Source organism: Citrus clementina, unplaced genomic scaffold (genome assembly GCF_000493195.1).
Source record: "Citrus clementina cultivar Clemenules unplaced genomic scaffold, Citrus_clementina_v1.0 scaffold_2, whole genome shotgun sequence".
In the NCBI taxonomy this organism is placed as follows: Eukaryota; Viridiplantae; Streptophyta; class Magnoliopsida; order Sapindales; family Rutaceae; genus Citrus; species Citrus x clementina.
Window position 1 is genome coordinate 31,254,279 of NW_006262688.1, and position 23,077 is coordinate 31,277,355.

Genomic DNA, 23,077 nt, shown 5'->3' on the forward strand with positions numbered 1-23,077 from the left:
TAGTAAAAATATAAGTGGATGATTGATAGTTAATAAATAAATAAAAAAATAAAAAAATTAAATTATATCTATACACTATCACTTAAAGACAGATGACACTAAATTTTTAAAAACTTATGAGAGCTCAGATTATGAGAGGATTTTTATCCTTATGATGAAGGAAAATACACTCTTTTTTTTGGGAAAATGAGAATGATTTTTTTTTCTTTATTTATTTTTATTTTGCTGTTATTTTTCCAATATAGAATGGTGTTAGTTGCTGTCCCATCATTCGTATTTAAATCATATAGAATGTCGGATTTTTTTTTCTTTTTTAAGTTGGAATTGATCCTTCTTCTACCTTTTAAATATAGAAGATAATGTGAAACATTTGAATTATCTTAGCTTAATTTAACTGCCACTTAGCTATTAATTTTGTAGAATGACCTTCGCATTCGTGCAAAGTCAATGCCAAACAAACTCTGATTAAAATAGATTTTGTTTACTTTAAAACGACACAAATGAAATTGTCCAAACACACACTTATTCGAAAGTGACTAGCTTTTGAAAATGACCATAGTTGACAACTGGAGTGAATACAATTGGAGTTTAGACTTGAAAAATAAAGATAAGAGTTCAATTTTTTTTTTAGATTAAATTAAGGGAGTTTAGTTTCGTTAACGCTATGTTACCTCATTTTAAATGATGTGTGAGAAAATGAAATCTAGTTTAAAAAGAGTGAAACGTGTATAAACAATTTTTTTTTTCAGCATCGGAATAATGAAGGAAGAACCAAACATTTGCTTAGAATCAAAATCTAATCTAATCTAATCATCTGAAAGGAAAGGACATTACAATGAAGTGTGAAATGAAATACTTTAAAAAAGTAAACATATAAATTCTACGCGGATGGGATTCGGCAACATTAGACTTAAATAATAATAATAATAATAATAATAATGGTTTAGCGGATACCCAATGCTGGATGTATGTATTCGGCATTGATCAAACCATACATGCAGTGAGTTTTGTTTTGCTTTTTACCAAATTCATACTAAGCCTGCTAAAATTCTTACGGAATTATATTCATGTTGGCATTTTCCAACAGATTTGCAGATTGACAGATAAAATTGTCAATCTCTAGTCTTAAGTTTTCAAGTTCTGCCAGTACAAAGACTCTCAAGAACTCTTTGGTATTGAGGTAGTATAAATTTTTAAGCCATATTTACTATAAAAAAAAAATTATAACATATAAAATAGAAGTCAATCGTGTATAGTAAATATGATTTTTAAATATTAATTTTTATAAAAATAATAAAAATATTATAAGTTTTTCATTGCACAAGTATTGAACTAAATCAATTTAATTAATTTTTAAACTACAACAACTAATATTTAAACTCTTTTTAGTGTTGTAGCTTAAAGTTACAACTATGTAACCTCAATACTAGACCGGCTCTTATTCTCCTCGCACTGCTGGGTAACTAGATTTTTTTTTTCACAAATATGAATAGAAGGAAGATATATATACATATATATTAAACTAATTAGTATTGGGACTAATTCGAAGGCGTGTATAATCACGCATGCTCAAGTCAAGTCTCTCACAAAGTTAGTGCTAATATCTTGAGTGTATATTTGATACCCAAAAAATTTAAGAAAAAAATTTTCTTTAACTCTTTTTCATCTTGTATAAAAAAAAAAATGTTGAAAAGTCTAACCAAAATCAATTTATATTACTTTAATTTGTAACATACATACATACATATAAACCACTGGCTGGCCTATGGTTGACCCTCACCTCATACTGAGATCAAAAGTTTGAAGTACTAGAATGTCAAATAATCACACTTATAGGACAATCTAATGCATCCCCAAACATGCTCCAAGTCTCCTTGTGTGTAATGTGGCAGAATCTATTCGGAACAATTCCATAACCTGATCAATAATGTCTATACAATTAAACACGAGCCAGTAACATCATCTATGCTTTAGCCGCTTTTGCAGGAGGAAGCGTTCCAAACACAATGTCCCATAAAGACGAAGAGATTCCAAATCCTTTGTCCCGAATTCTGAAGTGATGATTCATGTGAAATCTCTGTTCAAAACAAACATTAAAGGATTTGTAAAAAGCAATGGAATGTGGACTCTCTCCTTCCAAGCAGGAAAGACAAAGGAGAAAGAAACCGAGAGATTGAGAAGCTGATTTTGATAAGTTGTTACCTTCAGCCGCAGAATGATTCCTTTCGATGGCTTCCCGTGATGTGTGTAGTAATGAGTAACATCATACATTACATATCCCAGCAAAATGCCTCCATATAGTGCAGGAGTGATGAATGGCTTTGTTAAAACATCAATCAGGTTCCACAACTAGGAGTCACAATGATTTGATGAATCAGCAAAATGTCAAGATAGTCATTAACAATGCAATCGAGTTCATTAGCTTTTGATTAATATGGAATTGAGGCATAATTTAGTCAATAAGCTGTGAGAAAATGAACATACTGCCAAAGATACAAGTGCTGCTCCTGCCGGAGGGAAAACAAGCCGTAGTCCATCCATAGGGTGCTTGTGATGGCAGCCATGAATGAGATAGTGAAAAGTGTTCCCCCTTGCAAAAATTTATGAAACCAGATTCAGCACATGATGCTATTTTGCAGAGAGAGTGAGAGGGAAGCATATACCAGTAGCTTTTAGTCTTTATATGGAAAAGATAGCGGTGCAGAAAGTACTCCAGCAATGTCCAAGTGATGATGCCCAAAAATACGATTAGACCAGCTAGATATGGAGAGAGGCCCATTTTGACAGACTTGCTAACAGACCAACATACAACCGGCAGCCAAACTAGGGGAATTACCCACCATTTTGTACGGGTCAAGAACTGTTTCAAGTTGAGCAGTTAAAAGGCTTAGAAAATTGTTAATATAAAGGCAGTGCATATGTTTATCAGTGAAGTTGTTGCATTGGTATTAAGATTCAGCCATTGCCTTAAAGAAACACATGGCTTACCTCCTGATTAAAGACAATGTGCATTTATAATTATCAAATCTCATAAGCATTATCATAATAATGATTATATGTATATGACTTGGGACAACACATAACCGGTAGACAGAGAGAATATCCAACAGCAGAATAGAAAATAACATCTCAGAAGCAGCAGTTGGCAGAAGCAGAAAAGAATTGTAAAACACGAAGAGAGATTCTTTGTCCACGTAAATGTAATGCGAGACAAATTATCTTTCCAACATGTATTTGGCCCCACAAACTAATCATTTCTAGTCAAGTTTGCAAATGATAAAATCCCTATCCATATGTACTTCCAAACAAATGTGAACTCACAATTCAGTTGAGAAAAATATAACTAAAGTCTAGCTCAAATGTGCTCTGCCCAGAAAGATTGAAAATTTTTAAAAAAGGTAGCTGCCCAGAAACAATGAAAGTGCAGAAGAGTTAATTCAAGTAAATGGTTTCATGATTCCTCTCTACGCTTGTGAATGCCACACTATCGCTAGGTGGAACAATTTGATTTCAAGAATTGATGTATTACCTCCATGAAGCCATTGGCAAAAAACCGTGGGCTATCCCTGCCAACTATAGGTTGATGAACCCATTCCTCATAAGCTTCTCCAAGATGGCCAACCTGCCACAAAAATTCGAATAAAAAAAACAAAAATTATGGAGCTAAGAAAGAAATGTATCAAGAACTCAATGGACGGCATCAACTCAATGTTTAGTCACTATAAACTATGACCAAAGATCTCACATTATGCGAGCAAAATGTGCGTATATATTTTATAAAACGGACAATGGGCACATCCAAAATGGGTATGTGCATCAGATAAATAAAGATTGAACCTGAAAAACGAGAGGCTTATTCAAATCCACGGAGAAAGGCTCATCAGCGACCATCTTGGCAACTTATGACGGCGCGACCAACTTGCTAGAAGCCCATCATGAGATCAACAGAAAATGCAACATTTTAATTAGAATAGATAAAATAAAACGACAAATTAAAGATCATCTTTTTTCCCCCTGATTCTACAAATATCATTCATCATCGTGCATGCAAAACATAGAAAGGTAAAAATGCAGAAAGCAGATACCTTGTCCGAGGCAGAGCAATGGAAGAGCCACCACCAAAAGAGTTCTTGAGGCGTGGTGATTACCAACCCAAGGAGCTCTTCACGGTTTCAGATCTCTCTTGATCGCGGTGATTTGTCAGCAGAAGGAGAAGAAATCGCGGGTTTCTCTTTCATCTTTATGAGCTGCCTTATCTTTTTTTATCTTCGAAATCACAGCTTCGCCGTACAATTTCTCATTATTAACCATTATTAGTTATTTTTACGCTCTGTCTCTAGGTAACCGTTATTAGATTTATTTCTCAACATCTTATTTTCCCCTTAAAAACGATTGCTGCCCATTTTCATAAATCAGAGAAGGTATAAAAGGTCCATTAATTCTCTCAAAATTTCTTATTAAAATATCTGTAGTTTTTTTTTAATCAGAAAACAATGTCTGTAATTACTTTTCTCCAACACCATTTGTTTAATATTATTAAACAACCTTTTCAGTTTTTGTAAAATTAACTAAAATTTATATTAGCAACTCACTTCAAAAACAAAAAATGAAAACTCGTAAATGAAAGATATCATTGTTTTCGTTCTTTACACGGACAAAGCAGTGGACGTGCCGGAGTGGTTATCGGGCATGACTAGAAATCATGTGGGCTCTGCCCGCGCAGGTTCGAATCCTGCCGTTCACGAAGCATTTTGGAGATGATGCAGTGTTTTCTGTGTCTGTGCCGATGCTTATATTATAAATTATAATGTCTGCTTCGGCTACTCTTTCTTTTTTTTAAAAAAAAAAAAAATTGATTTCTTTTAAATAAAATCGTCATAGAGGTGAAAATTATTACAGCCTAATAAACAAAAATGAAAATAGATCTAAAGAAAAAGAAGAAAAAAAAATTATTATTAAGGGTGAAGCAAAAATTTTAGAGCAACATAAAAAATGAATTGGGATTTGAGAAGGTACTCACCACTCAACTGACGAGTGGTTTACTAATTTGTATTATGTTGATGCAGATGGGAAATAAAACTCTTGATCTTCAATGTATCACATGCCGTTTATAAAATTCACAAAGCGATATGTCGTAAAAATATATGGGGCATGTATGCCATAACGTTTTATATCTAGAACCGTAATACACATTTTACAATGCTGTAAATATATATATATATGTGTGTGTGTGTGTGCGCGCGCGTAATATTAATAAGGGTGAGACTATTTAAACTCACCAAATTCTTCTCTACATACATTTTAAAAAATAAATTGATATTAAAAATTAAAAATCTCAAAATTACCATTTACTAATTGTTTTTTCTCTTTATCTTTCAATTGCATATGCTATCTCTTCTCTCAAATTCTTTAAACTAAACACTCAATTTCACATTCTTTTAAATTCATTTTTGGCCTTCGTTAGTATATCAAGATCTGTATTTCATACTTTCTATATGTAAGTTTTTTTATTGATATTAATTTACTTTTATGTTTGGTAAAAATTAATTTATTGATATTAATTAACTCTCATGGCTAATAAAAATTTGTTGATGTTCATTTTTATATGGTGGTTTTTGTTCTTTTAGTTAGTGATACCAATTATTTGCAGATAAAAGAATATATTTGAATGAATTGATGTGAAATAGAGAAGAGAAAAAGACAAAATTGTTAATTATGTAATTTTTAAAAAAATTATTTAGAAAATAAAATTTTTAATTAAAAACAGGGCGTTGAGAGAAAATTAGTAGGTTTAAATAGCCCCACCCTATTAATAAAATTATTTTGAGAAAATTTGTTGGCCAAAATTCCAAAAATGTCACCTAGGCCATATGCATATTTTAATAGACAAGAAAAAATTGTTGCGGAAGGGCGAGGTTGAGCAATTACCAATATTATAGTGACTGTAACTTATGGAGAAATATAAATGTGGTGTAAACAAATATAAAGAAAATAAGACATAATAATTTACGCGGTTCGGCGTAATGCTTACGTCCACGGGCAGAGAATGGAAGATAATTTTATTAACAAATGAGAATTTACAAAAGTGGGAAAAGCTCTCAAAACCCAGAACCTCAATACACCCAATTGTATCCTCAAGTGGAAGCTCTCTCAAATTTCGCAAATCATTTCACTTGCAATTGCCCTCAATACAAAATGGGATACTAAAAATTATAAAGTGCTTATCTATTTATAGGGAGCATTGCTCACCTAACATACGTTTTCAAATTGGCTTCAATTTGCCAAATTAAAAAACTTGACATTCAATGCCAACTTTCTCACCAAATTGTAGTCAAAGCTAGTTGTATCTCAACAATTGCATGCTTGACTTTTGAACAGAAAATTGGTTCATAAACTTTGTACTATCAGTATACATACTGAGTAATTCCAGAACCAAAAGCTGAACGGGAACATTTGGATTGAAGAGCTCCAAATAAGCATTCTATGACCTATACATATTGTAACGCTCGGTCGGCTGAAAATAAAAATGCCTCGCCTTTAGATTTGGGCCGGCAAATTGTATATATGTTTCTATGCATAAAACTCAATGCACACAGAGCCTAGCTAATCAGCAATTTTGTTTGAAAAAGAATCCCAAAATCCTAAGCAAGATGACGATCTCCAACGTCTTCTTCCTTATATTCGTTTTCTTCTACATTTTCATACACAATTAGATAGAAACGGCGACTGAGCAGCAGCAGATTGATCTAGCCAAACGGGGAAATTGGAAAGCAGAATTTTTGTTTAGTTTCCATTGCAAGCCTGAGGGGTTAACTAGAGCCATGCAGCCGTAACCAAGCGTTTCATGCATTTTACGTATATATTGTGAGAATAATAATAATGATACAATCGTAATCAACAGTTTGTAAACAGGTGTGTACAAAACTTGTTTACAAATATCTGCGGCTGTATCATTATTCTTGTTAGAATTCAATTATGTAGTTGCTGCCTGTTGCAAACAATTAATTTGAGTTTAATCCGATCTGATCTTTAGTTTGCTTTGTGGATTAATGAATAATATTTATTTATTTTTTTACTGAGTAATATGGGTTTACTGCTAAGGAAAACGTATCAAACAATCAGTTTAGTTGCCTAATGTTGTTTTTCACTAATGTATAAATTGACAAACCGAATCATTAATTCTATGAAAATCATCCCCCCCCCCCCCCCCCAAAAAAAGAATTTGATTAATTTTCCTTAAATCGAATTATTCAATTTAAATCAAATGAATTGGATTTTGAATCTCTGTCCAAGTGGAAGCCGCAGAATTGTCAGAAAATTCATAGTTTTTAGAGATTTCTACGTGCGCACATTAATTTGATCCACAGGAAGAGAAATTTTTCCAAATTTGAAATCACAACAAAGATAATAGCCAATTTATCGCAATAAAAAAAAAATTGAAACTATAATCATGACAAATCTACATCTTGGTGGAATAAATCATGATAGACATCGATGTATGACATGATAATACTTTTTGAAAGGAATAGAAATGAAAAATATATATTAGGGAAAAAAAAAACTAAGTGTTATAAAGATTTCCATAAAAAATGTCATTTCGTAAAGTTCTCATCATTAAAATTTAAATATTAACATGATTCTCTCTCTCTCTCTCTCTCTTTTAATTTTTGAATTATGAAAATATACATGGTGTTTCATTTTAAAAACTCTATATAGATTTAGAATTTAATGGCGTAAATGTTTAAAATATTAGTAGGCATGTATATTTTATAATATCATATATATGATAGATTACAAATATTTGATGTAAATCTCATTAAATATATATGTATAAGTATGTTGCTGGATAATTCGTTTATTTTTTGTATAGGTTTAGGGTTTCAATACTTTTACACGATTGTTAAATAAGTCGCGTTTAGATTAGTTTGAATTTGACATGACAAGAACAAGATCGGATAACTTGTTCCACCTACTCTACTTATAATATGTCTTGAAAAAAGGGGAGAGGAAAAAGAAACAGACTGAGTTTAGAAATTTATGTGCGGTGGACGTGCCGGAGTGGATGCCGGCATGACTAGAAATCATGTGGGCTCTGCCCTCAGGTTCGAATCGTGCCGTTCCGGACTGATGCAATCAACTAAACCAGGCTTTCGCATAGTTACGTTAAAAATTGTAGTAGATTTGCAACTAAATTTTGAAAAAACTAGGCTTTTGGTATAGTTACGTTAAAAAATGTAGTAAATTTGCAACAATAATTTCAAAGTTATTTACTCCATAGTTAAAAACAAAAAAAAAAAAATCTATATTATCCGTACTCTTTATCGAAATTATTAACTTTTTTTTTAATACGTCTAAATTATTGGCAATTGAATATAAGTAAATTTTTATTACGATTGACTACAAGTGCTTGGAACTTAAAAGTTTATTTTATTAATTAGCGGGGGTTCGATACCAAATATCCATTTTGCCAGCCTGCCGAACGTTGACACTGGGCGATGATCAAGTACCTATACCAATCTGACCATATCAAACCCATTGGTTGCGGACAAAAAGCTATGTCCAAAACCAAAAATTATTTAAGGCCAGCATTTGGTGCAGTTCAAAAGTACCAAGTTCATCTTCATATATACTATGTTGCAGATATTAACATATTTTATAAATATTCCACAAAATGCTAAAAGTAGAAGACGGGAAGACTATTTCAACACGTTCGATTCTGAACCCGGGACGGCACTAATTCTTTTTCCGAAAAAATAATTGGTTGTAATTATAACATAATACCATGCAATTCAATCTTATATATTTAATTATTTACTATAAATAGAGCTCATTGTGGAACTGAATCTTCACAACACACACTTCATTCCCTCAGTATTTACTGCTTAGCTTCCAATATTTCTCTGCAATTTTCGGTAGAAAGATCAAAATGGCCAAGAACATTTCGGTACTGAGTTTACTAGTCATCACTTGTGCCTTAGTTGCTGCTTTTGAGCCTAGTCCTCTTCAAGATTTCTGCGTTGCAGACCCCAGTAGCTCTGCAAGAGTTAATGGCTTGGCCTGAATGGACCCAAAACTCGCACAGGCAGACCATTTTGTCTTCAGCGGACTGCATGCACCAGGCAACACATCAAACCCACTTGGCTCAGGGTTACTCCAGTCACAGTGGCTCAAATACCTGGACTCAACACTCTTGGCATCGCATTGGCTCGCATCGATTATGCACCGTGGGGAGTGGTTCCTCCACATGTTCACCCTCGCGCCACTGAGATTCTAACAGTCATCGAAGGAAGCCTTGAGGTCGGATTCGTGACATCTAACCCAGAAAACAGGCTCATCTCGAAGGTTCTTCAAAAGGGCGATGTGTTTGTGCTCCCAGTTGGACTTGTTCACTTTCAACGTAATGTGGGTCATGGAAATGCCTTCTCAATCTCTGGATTGAGCAGCCAGAATCCTGGAGTCATCACCATGGTAATGCCGTTTTTGGATCTAATCCGGCCATTGCTGATGATCTTCTTGCTAAGGCCTTTCAGGTTGACAAGTCCGTTGTTGGTCAACTTCAAGCAAAATTTTAGATTCTTTATAAATTGTTTAATTCCCTCAAAACAGGATTTAATCCTTGTGTATTGTATTCGTACTTAATTACAACTGAAATCCTGTGAATTTTTTTTTTCCCGAAAGGTTCTATTTGATCTTCGATGACGATCATAATATTCTGTCTTTTTTGTTTCGGATAATCCAATGTGATTATGACAGTATTATTGTTGCCTCAATTCTTGATCCAAATGGGTATAAGACAAATAGACAATTTTACTAAAAAAAATTATCACATAATTTAGTTCAGAAAATAACTATATATGTAAATAAAGATTTTTTCCCCAAAGAAAAGCACCTCTAATATATAAAACGTTACATTAAAGTCAAAACTACTAACGCTTATGATCAAATTAATGTTCCAAGAATATTATCAGTACAGGATTTTTATGGCTCAGTACTTATTTTTTGTGGAAAGGACTTGACAAATCAAAAGTTTCAAACTTGCATCATTTAAGTTCTTTTTGTTTATGTTTTGCTCTATTCGAGTTACTCACCGAATTTGAACAGACATAAAATAACATTTTAACCATAGTAGTGGCTACAAGTTAATTATGTTTCAATATATTACTAGTAAACCTGTGTTACAATCATGACATAATTATGAGAAATCCGAATCCAGTGTGTTAATTTCAATCAGTGAATTATGTTTATTAAATTCGCTACGTAAAAATATTCCCAAATGAAATTGCCATGTATTAGCTTTAGTTCATCCAAGAGAAGGGACTCTCAAATCCAATACACTGAATAGTTTTCTGACTTTTATAATTACGAACCATCCAATATCTGATGGTAGCCACTTCACTGTCTCACAATGGTCAATATAGTAGTTCTCTATCATTGTATGAAAAAATGACAGTGGATTTGGAGGCCCTGAAATATTTTTCATGAACTTTTACAAATTTTTTTGAAAAATTAAAAAAAAAATTCCAAAATTAAGGGAACTTGTGTGATTGATGTGACACTCTTTGAGATATCTTTTTATAGCCAAATGGATTTTGGTGCCCAATTTGGTCCTAGAATCAAAGGAAAGCACACAGTTTTTGACATTTAAAGGGCAATTGCACGATTGTGTTGAATTTCAAACTAGTTTTTTTGTACATACATAAATATTAGTAAAACTAGTCCATAAGAAAAAAAAAAGTCAATATGGAAGATAAAATAATCATTACGAATTTTAGAAAAAAATTTCAAAGAATAAAAAAAATTCTCGAAAAAGTTACAAAATTTTATTGGATTGATGTGAAACTCTTTGAGAGGCCTTTTTATAGGTTAAATATGTTTTGGCAGAAAAAAAAAAAAAAAAAACCCATTTTGTTTTCCAATCTAATTTGGGCCTAGAACCAAAGGCTATGGCATAGAGTTTTTGACCTTTTAAGTTAAAAGGTTGATTTTAGGAAAATTTACACCAATAACCATAAAAATTTTAATTTTTTCCATCTTAACCCCTCAAATAAATTTCTATCAACATTAGCCATAAAAGAACCGTTGAGACCAAATTACCCCTCTCTCTCATCTCCCTTTCCTCTTCCTCTTGCCTTCTTCTCTCCAGTTCTCTACTAATTTCAGCATCCACCTCTTTCTTCTTCTTCTTCTCTCTCCTATAATCCTCATAATCGTTCGGTTTAGCGGGGTCGTGTCCCTCGATTACGGTCGAAGTGACATCAACCAATGCTGGTTGCGGCAGCGCTACCACGTCGTCGGGGGAAGGTGCGATTGTAGGTGAGGAATGGGGTCTAGTCGAGAGGGAATTTTGGGTGATTTTGGATTTGGATTGGGGCTTGAGGATGGTTTGTGGTGGCGCGAAAATTGACCAGACAATGGTGGTCGTGTTGGTGGGTTTGTCCTCATCGGAGGGTGGAGGTAGGTCTCCGTACAGCCCGCCTAGCATTTCGCAACGTGGCTTTTGATGGAAAATCCCGGGGAATTTGAATTCCGAAATTGGATTTTGGAGAATTAAAAAGCTGATTTTGTTTTGTTGTTTGGGTTGTCGGATGAGATTCGATCTAAGGTAGAAGAAGATATTACATACGAATAAGAAGAGACGAACAAAGACGAAAGGACTGGCGAAAACAAACAAATACTGAGGTAGAAGAAGGCAACCTGTCGCACCAAGACTTGGGCCTGTCGCACCAAGCTTCTTTTCGTTTGCAAAGAAGGGTAATTTGGGGAGAAAAGCGTGTGTTTGGCTAATGTTGATAGAAAAAAGTTGAGAGGGTTAATTGTGAAAATAGTAAAAATTTTATGGTTATTTTCGTAAATTTCCCTTGATTTTATGATAATATTGAATTTTGAGCTATTTTTTCACACATATAGATATTGGTGAAATTAGGCATAGGGCAACGAAAGTCAATTTGGAAGTCTGAAATAATGTTTATGAATTTTCAAAAAAAATTCTAAAAAATCAGAAAAATCCTAATAAATTAGGAGAACTAGTCAAATTGATATGAAGCTCTTTGGGAGGTTTTTTTATTATAAAAAAATTTAATTTTTTTTTCTTAGACCCAATTTAGGCTTAGAACCAAGCATAATACACTGGTTTGGACTTTTAAAGCGATTTCACGATCGTATGGAATTTCAAGTTAATTTTTTGTACGCACGTAAATATTAGTGAAATTAGACCATAGGAAAAAATATGAGTTGATTTCAAGTCAATTTTTTGTATGCACGTAGATATTAGTGAAATTAGACTATAGAAAAAAATAAGAGTCGATTTGGAGGCCCAAAATAATGTTTATGAATTTTCAAAATTTTTCAAAGAAATTGAAAAAAAAAATCCTCAAAAGTTAAAAGAACTTATAGGAATGATATTGGTTTAGCGAATGTTTTGGGCCAAGATATTTAGACAATTTGTTCCGATTTTCTCATAAAAAAATCCTATAATAATTCTTGAGTTAAAGAAAATAATTTCTTAGTTAAGAAAATATACAACAAAAGTAGCATTGAAGTGTATTTTAACTTTAGCATTCGAGAAATGTATGGTGGAATTCATTTTTTTTTCCCGATTCTTCAATGGAAATACATAAGAAAGGTTTCACAAATAATTAATATCACAATATGTCAATCACATCTAAAAATGCAACACACATGACACGTTGATCTAATTCATTTTTCAGGGAATCAATTTAAGATAATCTAAAATTTTGTTTGAAGTTGACCAACAACGGACTTATCAAGCTGAAAGGCCCTGGCAAGAAGATCATCAGCAATGGACGGATTGGATCCGAAAACAGCATTAGCAATAGTGATGACTCCAGGATTCTGGCTGCTCAATGCAGAGATTGAGAAGGCATTTCCATGACCCACATTACGCTGAAAGTGAGCAAGTCCAATCGGGAACACAAACACATCACCCTTCTTAAGAACCTTTGTGATGAGCCTGTTGTCTGGGTTAGATGTCACGAATCCGACCTCAAGGCTTCCTTCGATGACTGTTAAAATCTCGGTGGCACGAGGATGAACATGAGGAGGAATCACTCCCCATGGTGCGTAGTCGATGCGAGCCAATGAGGCGCCAAGAGTGTTGAGTCCAGGTATTTGAGCCACAGTGACTGGTGTAACCCTTGAGCCAAGTGGGTTTGATGTGTTGCCAGCTACATGCAGTCCGCTGAATGTAAAATGGTTGGCCTGTGCAAGTTTTGGGTCCATGCAGGCAAAGCCATTAACCCTTGCAGAGCCACTGGGTTCTGCAACGCAGAAGTCTTGAAGAGGACTGGGCTCAAAAGCAACAACTAGAGCACAAGTGATGGCTAATAAATTCAATACCAGAACATGCTTGGCCATTTTGATTGATCTCTCTTAATTCTCTTTTTTTTTTTTTTTTTTAACTCTACAAATATATATAGCAAAGAAAATATCAATTGCAAGCCAAGAAGTGAGGTGAAGATTCAATTGCATGAACTCTATATATAGCCAGTAGAAGATTGAAATGCATTTTTTACAATTAATTATAATATAATTACATGGATAAAGAATAATAATACTTAGTGGAAAAGCGGTGCCGTCCAAGCGTCGAACGTGTTGAAATAGTCATTCAATTAGCAAAAATGAATATATATCTCTATAAATATCTGTCTAAAATACACATGGCAATTAATGTTGTAACTTACAGCGGGACAGCTAGGGTCAATATGCTGATTGTCTCACAGTACTGTATTTTATTTTCACCTAAAATCTGGATGTAGAATAAACTGTATGGCCTTATTAAGTTTTGTTATATATATATATATATATATATATATAGGAATTTTAAAGTACGAAAAAATTTGAGAAAATGTATATACGGTTAAATGTTTTTAAATTTTGAAACTCTTAAATTCTATCGGCTGCTTGAACTGAAGATGCCAGACTCCTTCAAACTCGGCAAATTATGTACAGAGAATTGCTTTAATTCTTAATCTATCAAAGACTCTTTCTCCCTTAACTACTGAAAAATCGACGTATCACAAAGGTCCTTCAGAAGGGTGATGTGTTTGTATTGCATTCCCTGTTGGACTTAATTGTTTACTTTCAAATAAATGTTCGGAAATGGAAATTAATGCCTTTTCAGTGTCTTCATTGAGCAGCCAAAACCCTGGCGTCTTCAACCGTTGCTCGAGCTGTTAGCATAATTTAAAAAGTGATCTGATAACCGTAAACAAGGAAGAATAAACACCTTCAACTGAAAGGCTTTCAGTAGTTTACAATTAATTATTTGATGAGTTCGTCTCTGTTTGATGCTGATATCGCAATGTACGTGTTTAAGTGTTTATTAGCAAAGGTTTTGATTTTATGTTATTGTTGTTGGTAAGCGAAAAATAAACAAAATCAACTCAAAAACAAATGCAATTACTATGATACCCCTAAGTCATTTCATAGTTTCAGTTTCAGCACTCTATCTGAAAGAGTAAGTAAACAAGAAAGGCTGATTGTACAGTCATATAGCATCTTTACAAGGTAGGTGGGTTTTTGGGCTCAATTTTTGCCTAAAGATATGGATGGAGTGTTAAGACTGATCGATAAAATAGGACAGATATATATACAGCGTTGCAGAACATGCTAATCAATGGTTGTACTCAAATGAAGTTATGCCATTAGTAGTCTGTACTTGTTATAAATTAGATCAATCTTTTAGATGAGTGAGATTTTAATTTGTCTCATTGGTTCTCCAATGTTCGAGAGGTTCCAATTTAATTTATTCACCGATATTTATACTTGGTAGGTGGTTCTTATAAAATGATTGGCCCGTGCAAGTTTTGGGTCCATGCAGGCAAAGCCATTAACCCTTCCTGAACCATTAGTCTGCAACGCAGAAATCTTGAAGAGGACTGGGCTCAAAAGCAACAACTAGAGCACAAGTGATGGCTAGTAAACTTAATACCAAAATGTGCTTCGCCATTTTGATTGATCTCTCTTAATTCTCTTCTTTTTAGCACAAACTATGTATAGCAAGAAAATATCAATTGAGAACCAAGAAGTGAGGTGAAGACTCAATTGCGTGAACTCTATTTCTGGCTAGCCCAGTAAGTAATAGTGGAACATTGCATTGCATGCATAATATTAAAATACAATATAACTTGGATAAAAAATGATAGTTCTTAGTGGAAATAAAGTAAAGCAGTGCCGTCTAAGCTTCAAAGGTGTTGAAATAATCTTTCTATCCTCTCTCTCTCTATATATATATATATTCATATATTCTTTCTCTAGTGTGGGCACGCTCATTTATTTTATGCGGACATGTTATTAAATCATACGATTTAATAAAGTCATTTTAATTAACCATTAAATTGCATAGTTTAATAGTGTATTTGCATGAAAAAAAAAAAGAAACTGTGAGAATGATTATACATTCTATAGTGAGGATATCCTCACTTTGTTAAAATAAAAATGTCAGTAAAATACAAAAAAAAAAATTCAATACACTGATAGACAAAAAAACATAGTATCTAATATATTTACATCTGTATTTTTTTTATAATTTTCTGACATACTCATTTTAATAAAATAAAAATATCTTCGTTAGAGAAAAATTATATGTATGTATGCGTGTATGTATGTATGTGTGTGTGCGTGTATGTGCGTGTATGTGTGTGTAATTTTTATTATATAATGTGATTGTCTAGATCACACTATTTATTACTTTTAATTTTTGGACACTGGCTTTTGTCTGCATCCTCTCCGAGATTGAGTTTAATGTAGTCAGATAATCTGATAATCTTGCTTCTTGATAACAGATTAATAATGTGTCTTCTTCTTGTCCATCGGCTGCTCAAACTGAAGATTCCAGACTCCTTCAAACTTAATTTCCAAATTTATTAATTAAGTAGGGAGCAGGATTAATTTATTGCTTTCTTTATCAAAGACTCGTTTTCAGTAGTACTCACAATTATTCGCAATGTATGAATTAAAATATTCCTTCAAATTTGTTTGCACATTATGTTGTTTTAGAAATTCTTATACAATTTATCAACAAAGTCTTTGATTCTATATCGTATATTGTTATTAATTGAAGAATTGTACATTGGTGTCAATAAATTTTGGCTATGTATATAATTTGGAGACAACCCTTTACTTTTCACTTTTCAGTATTAGCTCGGCACGTCCTTTTACATAAAATTAGAGCCAAACTCACCATATATTGACCTGTGACAAGGGTGTAGCAGAAAGACCTGCTTGTATATGATTAGAAGTGTAAAGATTTCAAAAAATCCCACAAAAATTGAAAAATTTAAAGCAACCATCAATTCTTAAACTTTTTAAATATGAACTGAGCATTTGAATTTGTATGGTTATCTTCGGCTCAGTAAATACGTCTCTTCCCTTAACTATTTACAAGTTGCATATCTGAAAATTACAATAAGCATGTTTACTTTCGTGGTTCAATTAATACACACACACCTCCCAATGATGATAAGCAATTTCAATGATATACACAAAGCATTAAAATATTAAATATTCACAGTTATATCTATGATATACTTTCGCAGCTTCTATGATCTGTGGTTATATTGAAGTGGAGTTCTGCCATTATTTCAGTAACAAAGGTAGTTTGCACAATTGTCATAAGATCAATCTTGAGAATGAATTTGATTTTGTCTCATTGGTTTTCAAATTTTCAAGAATTCCATTTCAATGTATTCCCCGATAGACTACTTTCACATATAGTTATAAAAATATTACAAGCTGGTTGACATAATTAATTAATCTGGAATCTTGCGAACTTGATTATAAAGACTTTGAAACAAATAAAAATCCCAAAATGTAAATGATAAGCAAAGTTACACACACAAGACCACACACGGATGAAATTCATTTTTCAGGAAATCAATTTAAGACAAATCTAAAATTTTGTTTGAAGTTGATCGACAACGGACTTGTCAACCTGAAAGGCCTTGGCAAGAATGTCGGCAGCAATGGCCGGGTTAGATCCGAAAACGGCATTAGCAATAGTGATGACTCCAGGATTCTGGCTGCTCAATGCAGAGATTGAGAAGGCATTTCCATGACCCACATTGCGTTGAAAGTGAACGAGTCCAATCGGGAACACAAACACATCACCCTTTTGAAGAACCTTCGTGATGAGCCTGTTTTCTGGGTTAGATGTCACGAATCCGACCTCAAGGCTTCCTTCGATGATTGTTAGAATCTCAGTGGCACGGGGGTGAACATGAGGAGGAACCACTCCCCATGGTGCGTAATCGATGCGAGCCAATGAGACGCCAAGAGTGTTGAGTCCGGGTATTTGAGCCACTGTGACCGGTGTCACCCTAGAGCCAAGTGGGTTTTCTGTGTTGCCAGCTACATGCAGTCCGCTGAAGGAAAAGTGGCTGGCCTGTGCGAGTTTTGGGTCCATGCAGGCGAAGCCATTGACTCTTACGGAGCCACTGGGGTCTGCAACGCAGAAATCTTGAAGAGGGCTAGGCTCAAAAGCAAGTGCAAGATTAGCACAAGTGATCGCTAGTAAACTCAGTACCAAAATGCGTCTGGCCATTTTGATTGATCTCTCTTGATTAGAGCAGATATTAATATTAAGCGAAGAAGTGCGGTGATGATTCAATTGCATGAACTCTATTTATAGCCAGCAACGTAGTTGTAGTAGAACGTTGCAATTACTCCCATGATATTAAAATACAAAATAAAATATGGATAAAGAATCATAGTCCTAAATGGAAATTAAAGCGGTGCCGTCTAAGCTTCAAACGTGTTGAAATAGTCTTCGTTCTTCCACTTAAAATTTGAGCATTTTGTGGATATATAAAAGTTAAATGATCTTTTACTATAATTCCCCCGTATAATTAAGCCGATTGCCTCACGCTGTTTATTACTTGTAATTAATTTTTCGACGTATATACCTTCTGACTGCATTCTTTTCCCGATTAATTAAGTTTGATATAGTCAGATAATCCCACCGATCCTTGTGATTAATTCAGCAGTGTTGCCAAATGGTTAGTACATTTGCTTCTTGACAAGAAAATAATTCCTTCTTGTCTGTCGGCCGCTTAAACTGAAGATGCCAGACTCCTTCAAACTTAATTTCCAAATTAATTAATTACAAGTTAAGGGTTAATTAATTGCTTGTTTTATTTTTTATGTTGTTTATGGATTTGTTTGTTAAATATTTGAAGTCTGAAATTTTATTAATTTCATATCTTTTCTAAACTTTTTTGTTTATTTTTTGTAATTTACATATGATTTTTAAATATTTATATCTTGATAAAAAAAAGTTAACTTTTGTGATTTTTTTCTAAATGAGAAAAGATCTCAATGAGAAGTAGATATCGTATTGGAAAATGATGTTTGCCCCGGGTCAAATCCCGAAACGGCAGTATAAATCGTCGTTTCGGCTCTTATTATTTTTTTTTTGTTTGGATTCGTTTTGAAACGACACCATTTCTACTTCTATTTTTTTTCTTTTGTTCTGATTTCTTCTTTCTCTTCGTTTAACCTAGCTGACCTCTTCGTTTTGAAAACAATTATGCTTACCTCTTCGTTCTCTTAATGACACCGTTTCTGCTTTTTTTTTTCTCATTGTTATAATTTGCTGTGAACGAAGTCGTTTTGGCTAGGATACATCAGCTTCTTCTTCCTTTTCGTTTAACCCAGCTGCAGAACCCTTGCTTCTTCCTTTTCGTTCTTTGAACCAGCTGCAGGACAATCTCCAAGTTCAAAGGAAGAAATTAATGGCAATGAAATAATCATAATGCGAGATATGATTCATATAAACACAACCCAGAAGCATGCATAAGTTCAATAATTTATACACTTCAATCTACACTATGCTTCAAACTACAGAAACCAAGGGCACCATTTTTAGTTCAGGTAACACTTTGGAAAAGTTCATGATATACACCATTGTTTTGGACTCAAATATGATATACATAAAAGCAATAGTTCCAATCTTGCCCATCCCTAGAAGATCAAACATATTTTCAAAGCAATTCAACACAAAATGCTATAAACTAGCAATTTCTCCATCAAGCATCCACAAAATCTTGTCACTATTAAACTTACATCATTAAGCACCCAGATCAAGTGCAAAAGGAAAAATTTTAGTGCTAACCTGAATTTCAAATTTTAAGCACCCAAACATTTGTTTAAACAAAAAATTCAATAATTCAACTTGCAAAGCAACTATATTTCTATTTTGCCATAGCCATAAAAATTCAGTGCTATCAGCCATTATCCCTATTTTGCCATAACCAACAAAAGCCAAAATCGATCGAAGCATTACCTCAGCCTGTGATAATTGTGTCGCTTTGTGAATGGTTGTTGCGTTATGGTTGTCGGTGGTGGCACGCACGGTGGCTGCGACTTCTGGATGGCGAATGGCAGTTTCAGCCGCAGTTGAAACAATAGGGATTGCGAATGGTTGGACCTCGGTCGATGAAGGAAAATGGAATGATTTGCAGCTGGGTTCTGAAGGATTTGCAGTTGGATGTGCAAACGAACGTGGCTATCGGTCGATGAAGGAAAGGCACTGTCGATGCTTTCGGTCGATGAAGGAAACACGGTTGGGTTCTACCGATGCTTTGCCTCCATAAACGTCGTCGTTTCGCAGCGAATTAAAAAAAAATGCTAGACGAAACGGCGTCGTTCCACACCATTTCGGGGTTTGACTCGGGGCAAATATCAACGCTCTATCGTATTAAAAAATGTCTCTATTAAATATATTTATTTCCTAAACCAAATTCTTTTTTTTCTTTTTTAGATTTACAAGGACAAAAATGTCAAACAATCATGTTTAAGATTTTTTTTATTTATAAAAATAAACAAAATGTCATTATATGTTCAGATCTTAAAAAAAGAAAAATAAACATGTCATTCAAATACTTATATTTAAATCTATTTCGATTTCAGACTAAACGACTGAGCAACTTCTGCTTCATGTATAAACAAACTTAGAATTCACTCTACGTTTTGTTGTACTTATATATTCTGGACTAGCATAAACCATTTTAATTATTTTATATTTTACCAGATTAATACGTAACTAATGCCAAATACTAAGGAGTAACTTTGGTAGACTTATTTATTATGTGATAAAATATTATGTTAAATAATCTAATTTTGAAACACCTTATATAATAATATATTATGAACAAGTATAACATTTAATTATATTATTTTATATTATAATAAAATGAGTAATTTTACAGTAACACATGAGGGGTCCCTAATCCCTATACTAATCTATTTAAGTAACTTTGAACCATTTGGAGTTACTATTCATTCATTTTGGTTCTTGACTAAGAGCGTAAAAAGCCCCCTGCTCTCTCGCCCTTTTTCACCTTTTTGTGTGTATGTGCAGATTGTTGAAGACTTAAGTTGTGATTTGCAACAGATCAAAAGAATGCTGGAGTTGGAACTGAACTTGATAGGAAACATTTAGATATGACAAATAAAGATGAGAAAGCTTACAATTCTCTCTTAAACACGTGCATGAATGAATATGTAAGATTATGAGTTTAAGTCTAAAAAATTTTCAGCACATTTTTCTTGGAGTCCAAACGCACTCCCCAATCGTGGCAATTAATTAATTAACTATTCTTTGATTCGCATCTCCATTGCAGTTTCTGGAAGTCGAAATTTGTTAGCTTTAAGTAGTATAAAGCTTTAATTTAATCTCCTGATAATATTCATTAATATGTTTTGTTTTACGAGAAGATTGATTAAACGTTCCATATTTCTCACTACTGATTATTATTTGGTCTGCTAATTAAAGACTGAAGCAGCTGAGACATATATACCCTGTATGTATGATGTAAATGGCACGCCATTTTTGACGAGAAACTTGAACACGAAGTCGCAATAATAACACAATTGTCAAAAAAAAAGTGCGAGTGGAAAACAAACACCAATTAATTGAATAAGGCACGCGAGTAACCAAACCCTGTGTAAAAATTCAAGTGCCCTCTTTACCTTCTGCTTTCTAATCAAACTTGCACAAATCACAATATGCAAGCCCAACAACAAATCCACTATGAAATGTCTGAAAGAAAACTGACAGATGTGAGAACGCATGATTTTGTGCATCAGCAGTAAAATCTGCAACACCAACAACAACAACCAAGAACATCATTAGAACCAAATGTGTAGTGGTGCATCAGCATTAAAATCCGCAATATCAATCAAAGAACATTATTAGGACCAAATGTGTAGCAAACACTTGCACAGAATTCTCGTGTCCGTAAACAATCCAGCTCATAGTGCTAGACTTGTGGATCAAGTCCTCACTCAAGCCATCACCAACGGCCTCAGCCATGCCACGCCCACATGGAACTGCATTCTCAGAGCCTACTCGAACAGCCCCACACCCATCAAAGCCATTCTCATTTTCAACCACTTCTTCATTAAGAAAAGCTCCAACGTTCCCGATAACTACACCTACCCAGTTCTATTCAAAGCCTGTTCTTGTTCATTGTCACTACTACCAATGGGAAAAGGATTACATGCCCATGTCACTAAAACCGCCCTAGATAGTGATATTTATGTGGGAAATTCTCTTATTCATTTTTATGGACGCATGGCTCTTTTTACGGATGCGCGTGTCCTGTTCGATAAAATGCCTTTTAGAGATGTAGGGAGCTGGAATACGCTTATGAGTATTTATAATGACTTTTCTGATTCTGGGGAAGTTTTAATTTTGTTCAAACAATTGATGTTTGAAGGAATTGTGGCGGATAAGATCACTTTGGTGATTCTCTTCTCAGCTTGTGCACGGTTAGAGAAGCTTCATTATGGTAAAACCGTACATTGCTATGCAACAAAAGTTGGTCTCGAATACATGTTGAATATGGAGAATGCGTTGTTGTTAATGTATGCGAAGTGTAAAGAAATGGATGAAGCATTACGACTGTTTGATGAAATGGGTTCTAGGAGAAATATAGTGTCGCTTAACATTTTGATCAATGGATATATTGACATGGAGCTAGTAGATTTGGCTCGACAAGTATTTGATGAGATTGTTGATAAGGACATTGTTTTATGGCGTTCGATGATGCATGGGTGTGTTAAGGCTAAACAGCCGGAGGAGGCTTTAGAACTTTTCAAGAAAATGATTGATGAGGGGGTGACACCAGACGAAGAAGTAATGGTCAGCGTGCTTTCAGCCTGTTCCAGATTGTCAAACCTACAATATGGTAGGCTAGTTCATCGTTTCATCTTGCAAAACAACATAACCCAAGATGCTTTTGTGAAGACAGCTCTTATCGACATGTATTCCAAGTGCGGGAGTCTAGAGGAAGCTCTGGTTACATTTTACAAAACAGATTGCAAAGATGTCGTCACTTGGACAACAATGATTGAGGGGCTAGCAAATTATGGTCTTGGGAATGAAGCTTTGCACGTTTTTTTTCAGATGGAAAGAAAAGGGATCAAGCCAAATGAAGCCACGTTTGTTTCTGTGTTAGCTGCATGCAGACATTCTGGGTTGATCACTGAGGGCTGCCAATTGTTCAGGAGAATGGGAGGAGTGTACAGAGTTCAACCAACAATTGAGCACTTTGTTTGTCTAGTTGATCTGTTAAGCAGAGCAGGGCTGTTGTATCAGGCTGAGGAGTTTATCAAAATCATGCCAGCTGAGGACAAATTCATATCTTATAAAGCTCTATTAAGTGCTTGCATCACATATTCAGAATTTGATCTTGGCAAGAAAGTTGCTAATAATATGATGAAGTTAGGTAACCAGAGCCATGAAGCTTATGTCCTTTTATCCAACTTCTATGCTCTCGAGGGTCATTGGACTGAAGTAGCAGAGGCAAGAAGAAACATGAAAGAGCTTCAAACAAGAAAGAAGCCTGGCAACAGTATTATAGACCTCAAACATTATTAGCAAGAAATGCAATGTGAGAACAATCAAATTGTTCCACATTTATTACCTGCAATCTTTTGCACCCCAAATTTTCCCTTCAGACATTGCAGCTTAGGAAATTATCTCCATTCTCTCAAGTCACAGAGTCGTACATACAGAATGAGCATTCAGTGAGCATATAGTACATATGAAATTGTA

The 23,077-nt window shown here is 34.1% G+C and overlaps 4 protein-coding genes, 1 non-coding gene and 1 pseudogene across 5 annotated transcripts; 3 read left to right on the plus strand and 3 right to left on the minus strand.

Moving 5' to 3' along the window:
• Positions 1–1,740: 1,740 nt before the first annotated feature.
• LOC18051753 (dihydroceramide fatty acyl 2-hydroxylase FAH2) lies at positions 1,741–4,284 on the minus strand. Its single transcript, XM_006448803.2, has 7 exons — positions 4,086–4,284; positions 3,838–3,922; positions 3,530–3,622; positions 2,664–2,860; positions 2,485–2,590; positions 2,203–2,349; positions 1,741–2,077 (listed from the first exon to the last, which is right to left on the minus strand). The coding sequence occupies exons 2-7, from the start codon at positions 3,889–3,891 to the stop codon at positions 1,964–1,966; spliced, it is 711 nt and encodes a 236-aa protein (XP_006448866.1). The 5' UTR covers positions 3,892–3,922; positions 4,086–4,284; the 3' UTR covers positions 1,741–1,963.
• A 378-nt stretch (positions 4,285–4,662) lies between these two features.
• TRNAS-AGA lies at positions 4,663–4,744 on the plus strand. The gene has a single exon. It is a non-coding gene; the product is annotated as a tRNA-Ser (tRNA).
• A 4,182-nt stretch (positions 4,745–8,926) lies between these two features.
• LOC18051754 lies at positions 8,927–9,572 on the plus strand (annotated as a pseudogene).
• A 3,154-nt stretch (positions 9,573–12,726) lies between these two features.
• Positions 12,727–13,374, minus strand: LOC18051755 (putative germin-like protein 2-1). Its single transcript, XM_006448805.1, has one exon. The coding sequence runs from the start codon at positions 13,372–13,374 to the stop codon at positions 12,727–12,729; it is 648 nt and encodes a 215-aa protein (XP_006448868.1).
• Positions 13,375–16,909: 3,535 nt separating this feature from the next.
• LOC18051756 (putative germin-like protein 2-1) lies at positions 16,910–17,560 on the minus strand. The gene has a single exon (XM_006448806.1). The coding sequence runs from the start codon at positions 17,558–17,560 to the stop codon at positions 16,910–16,912; it is 651 nt and encodes a 216-aa protein (XP_006448869.1).
• A 3,473-nt stretch (positions 17,561–21,033) lies between these two features.
• On the plus strand, positions 21,034–23,067 carry LOC18051757 (pentatricopeptide repeat-containing protein At2g22410, mitochondrial). The gene has a single exon (XM_006448807.2). It carries the CDS (start codon positions 21,221–21,223, stop codon positions 22,898–22,900), a length of 1,680 nt encoding a protein of 559 aa, XP_006448870.2. The 5' UTR covers positions 21,034–21,220; the 3' UTR covers positions 22,901–23,067.
• The last annotated feature ends 10 nt before the right edge of the window (positions 23,068–23,077 follow it).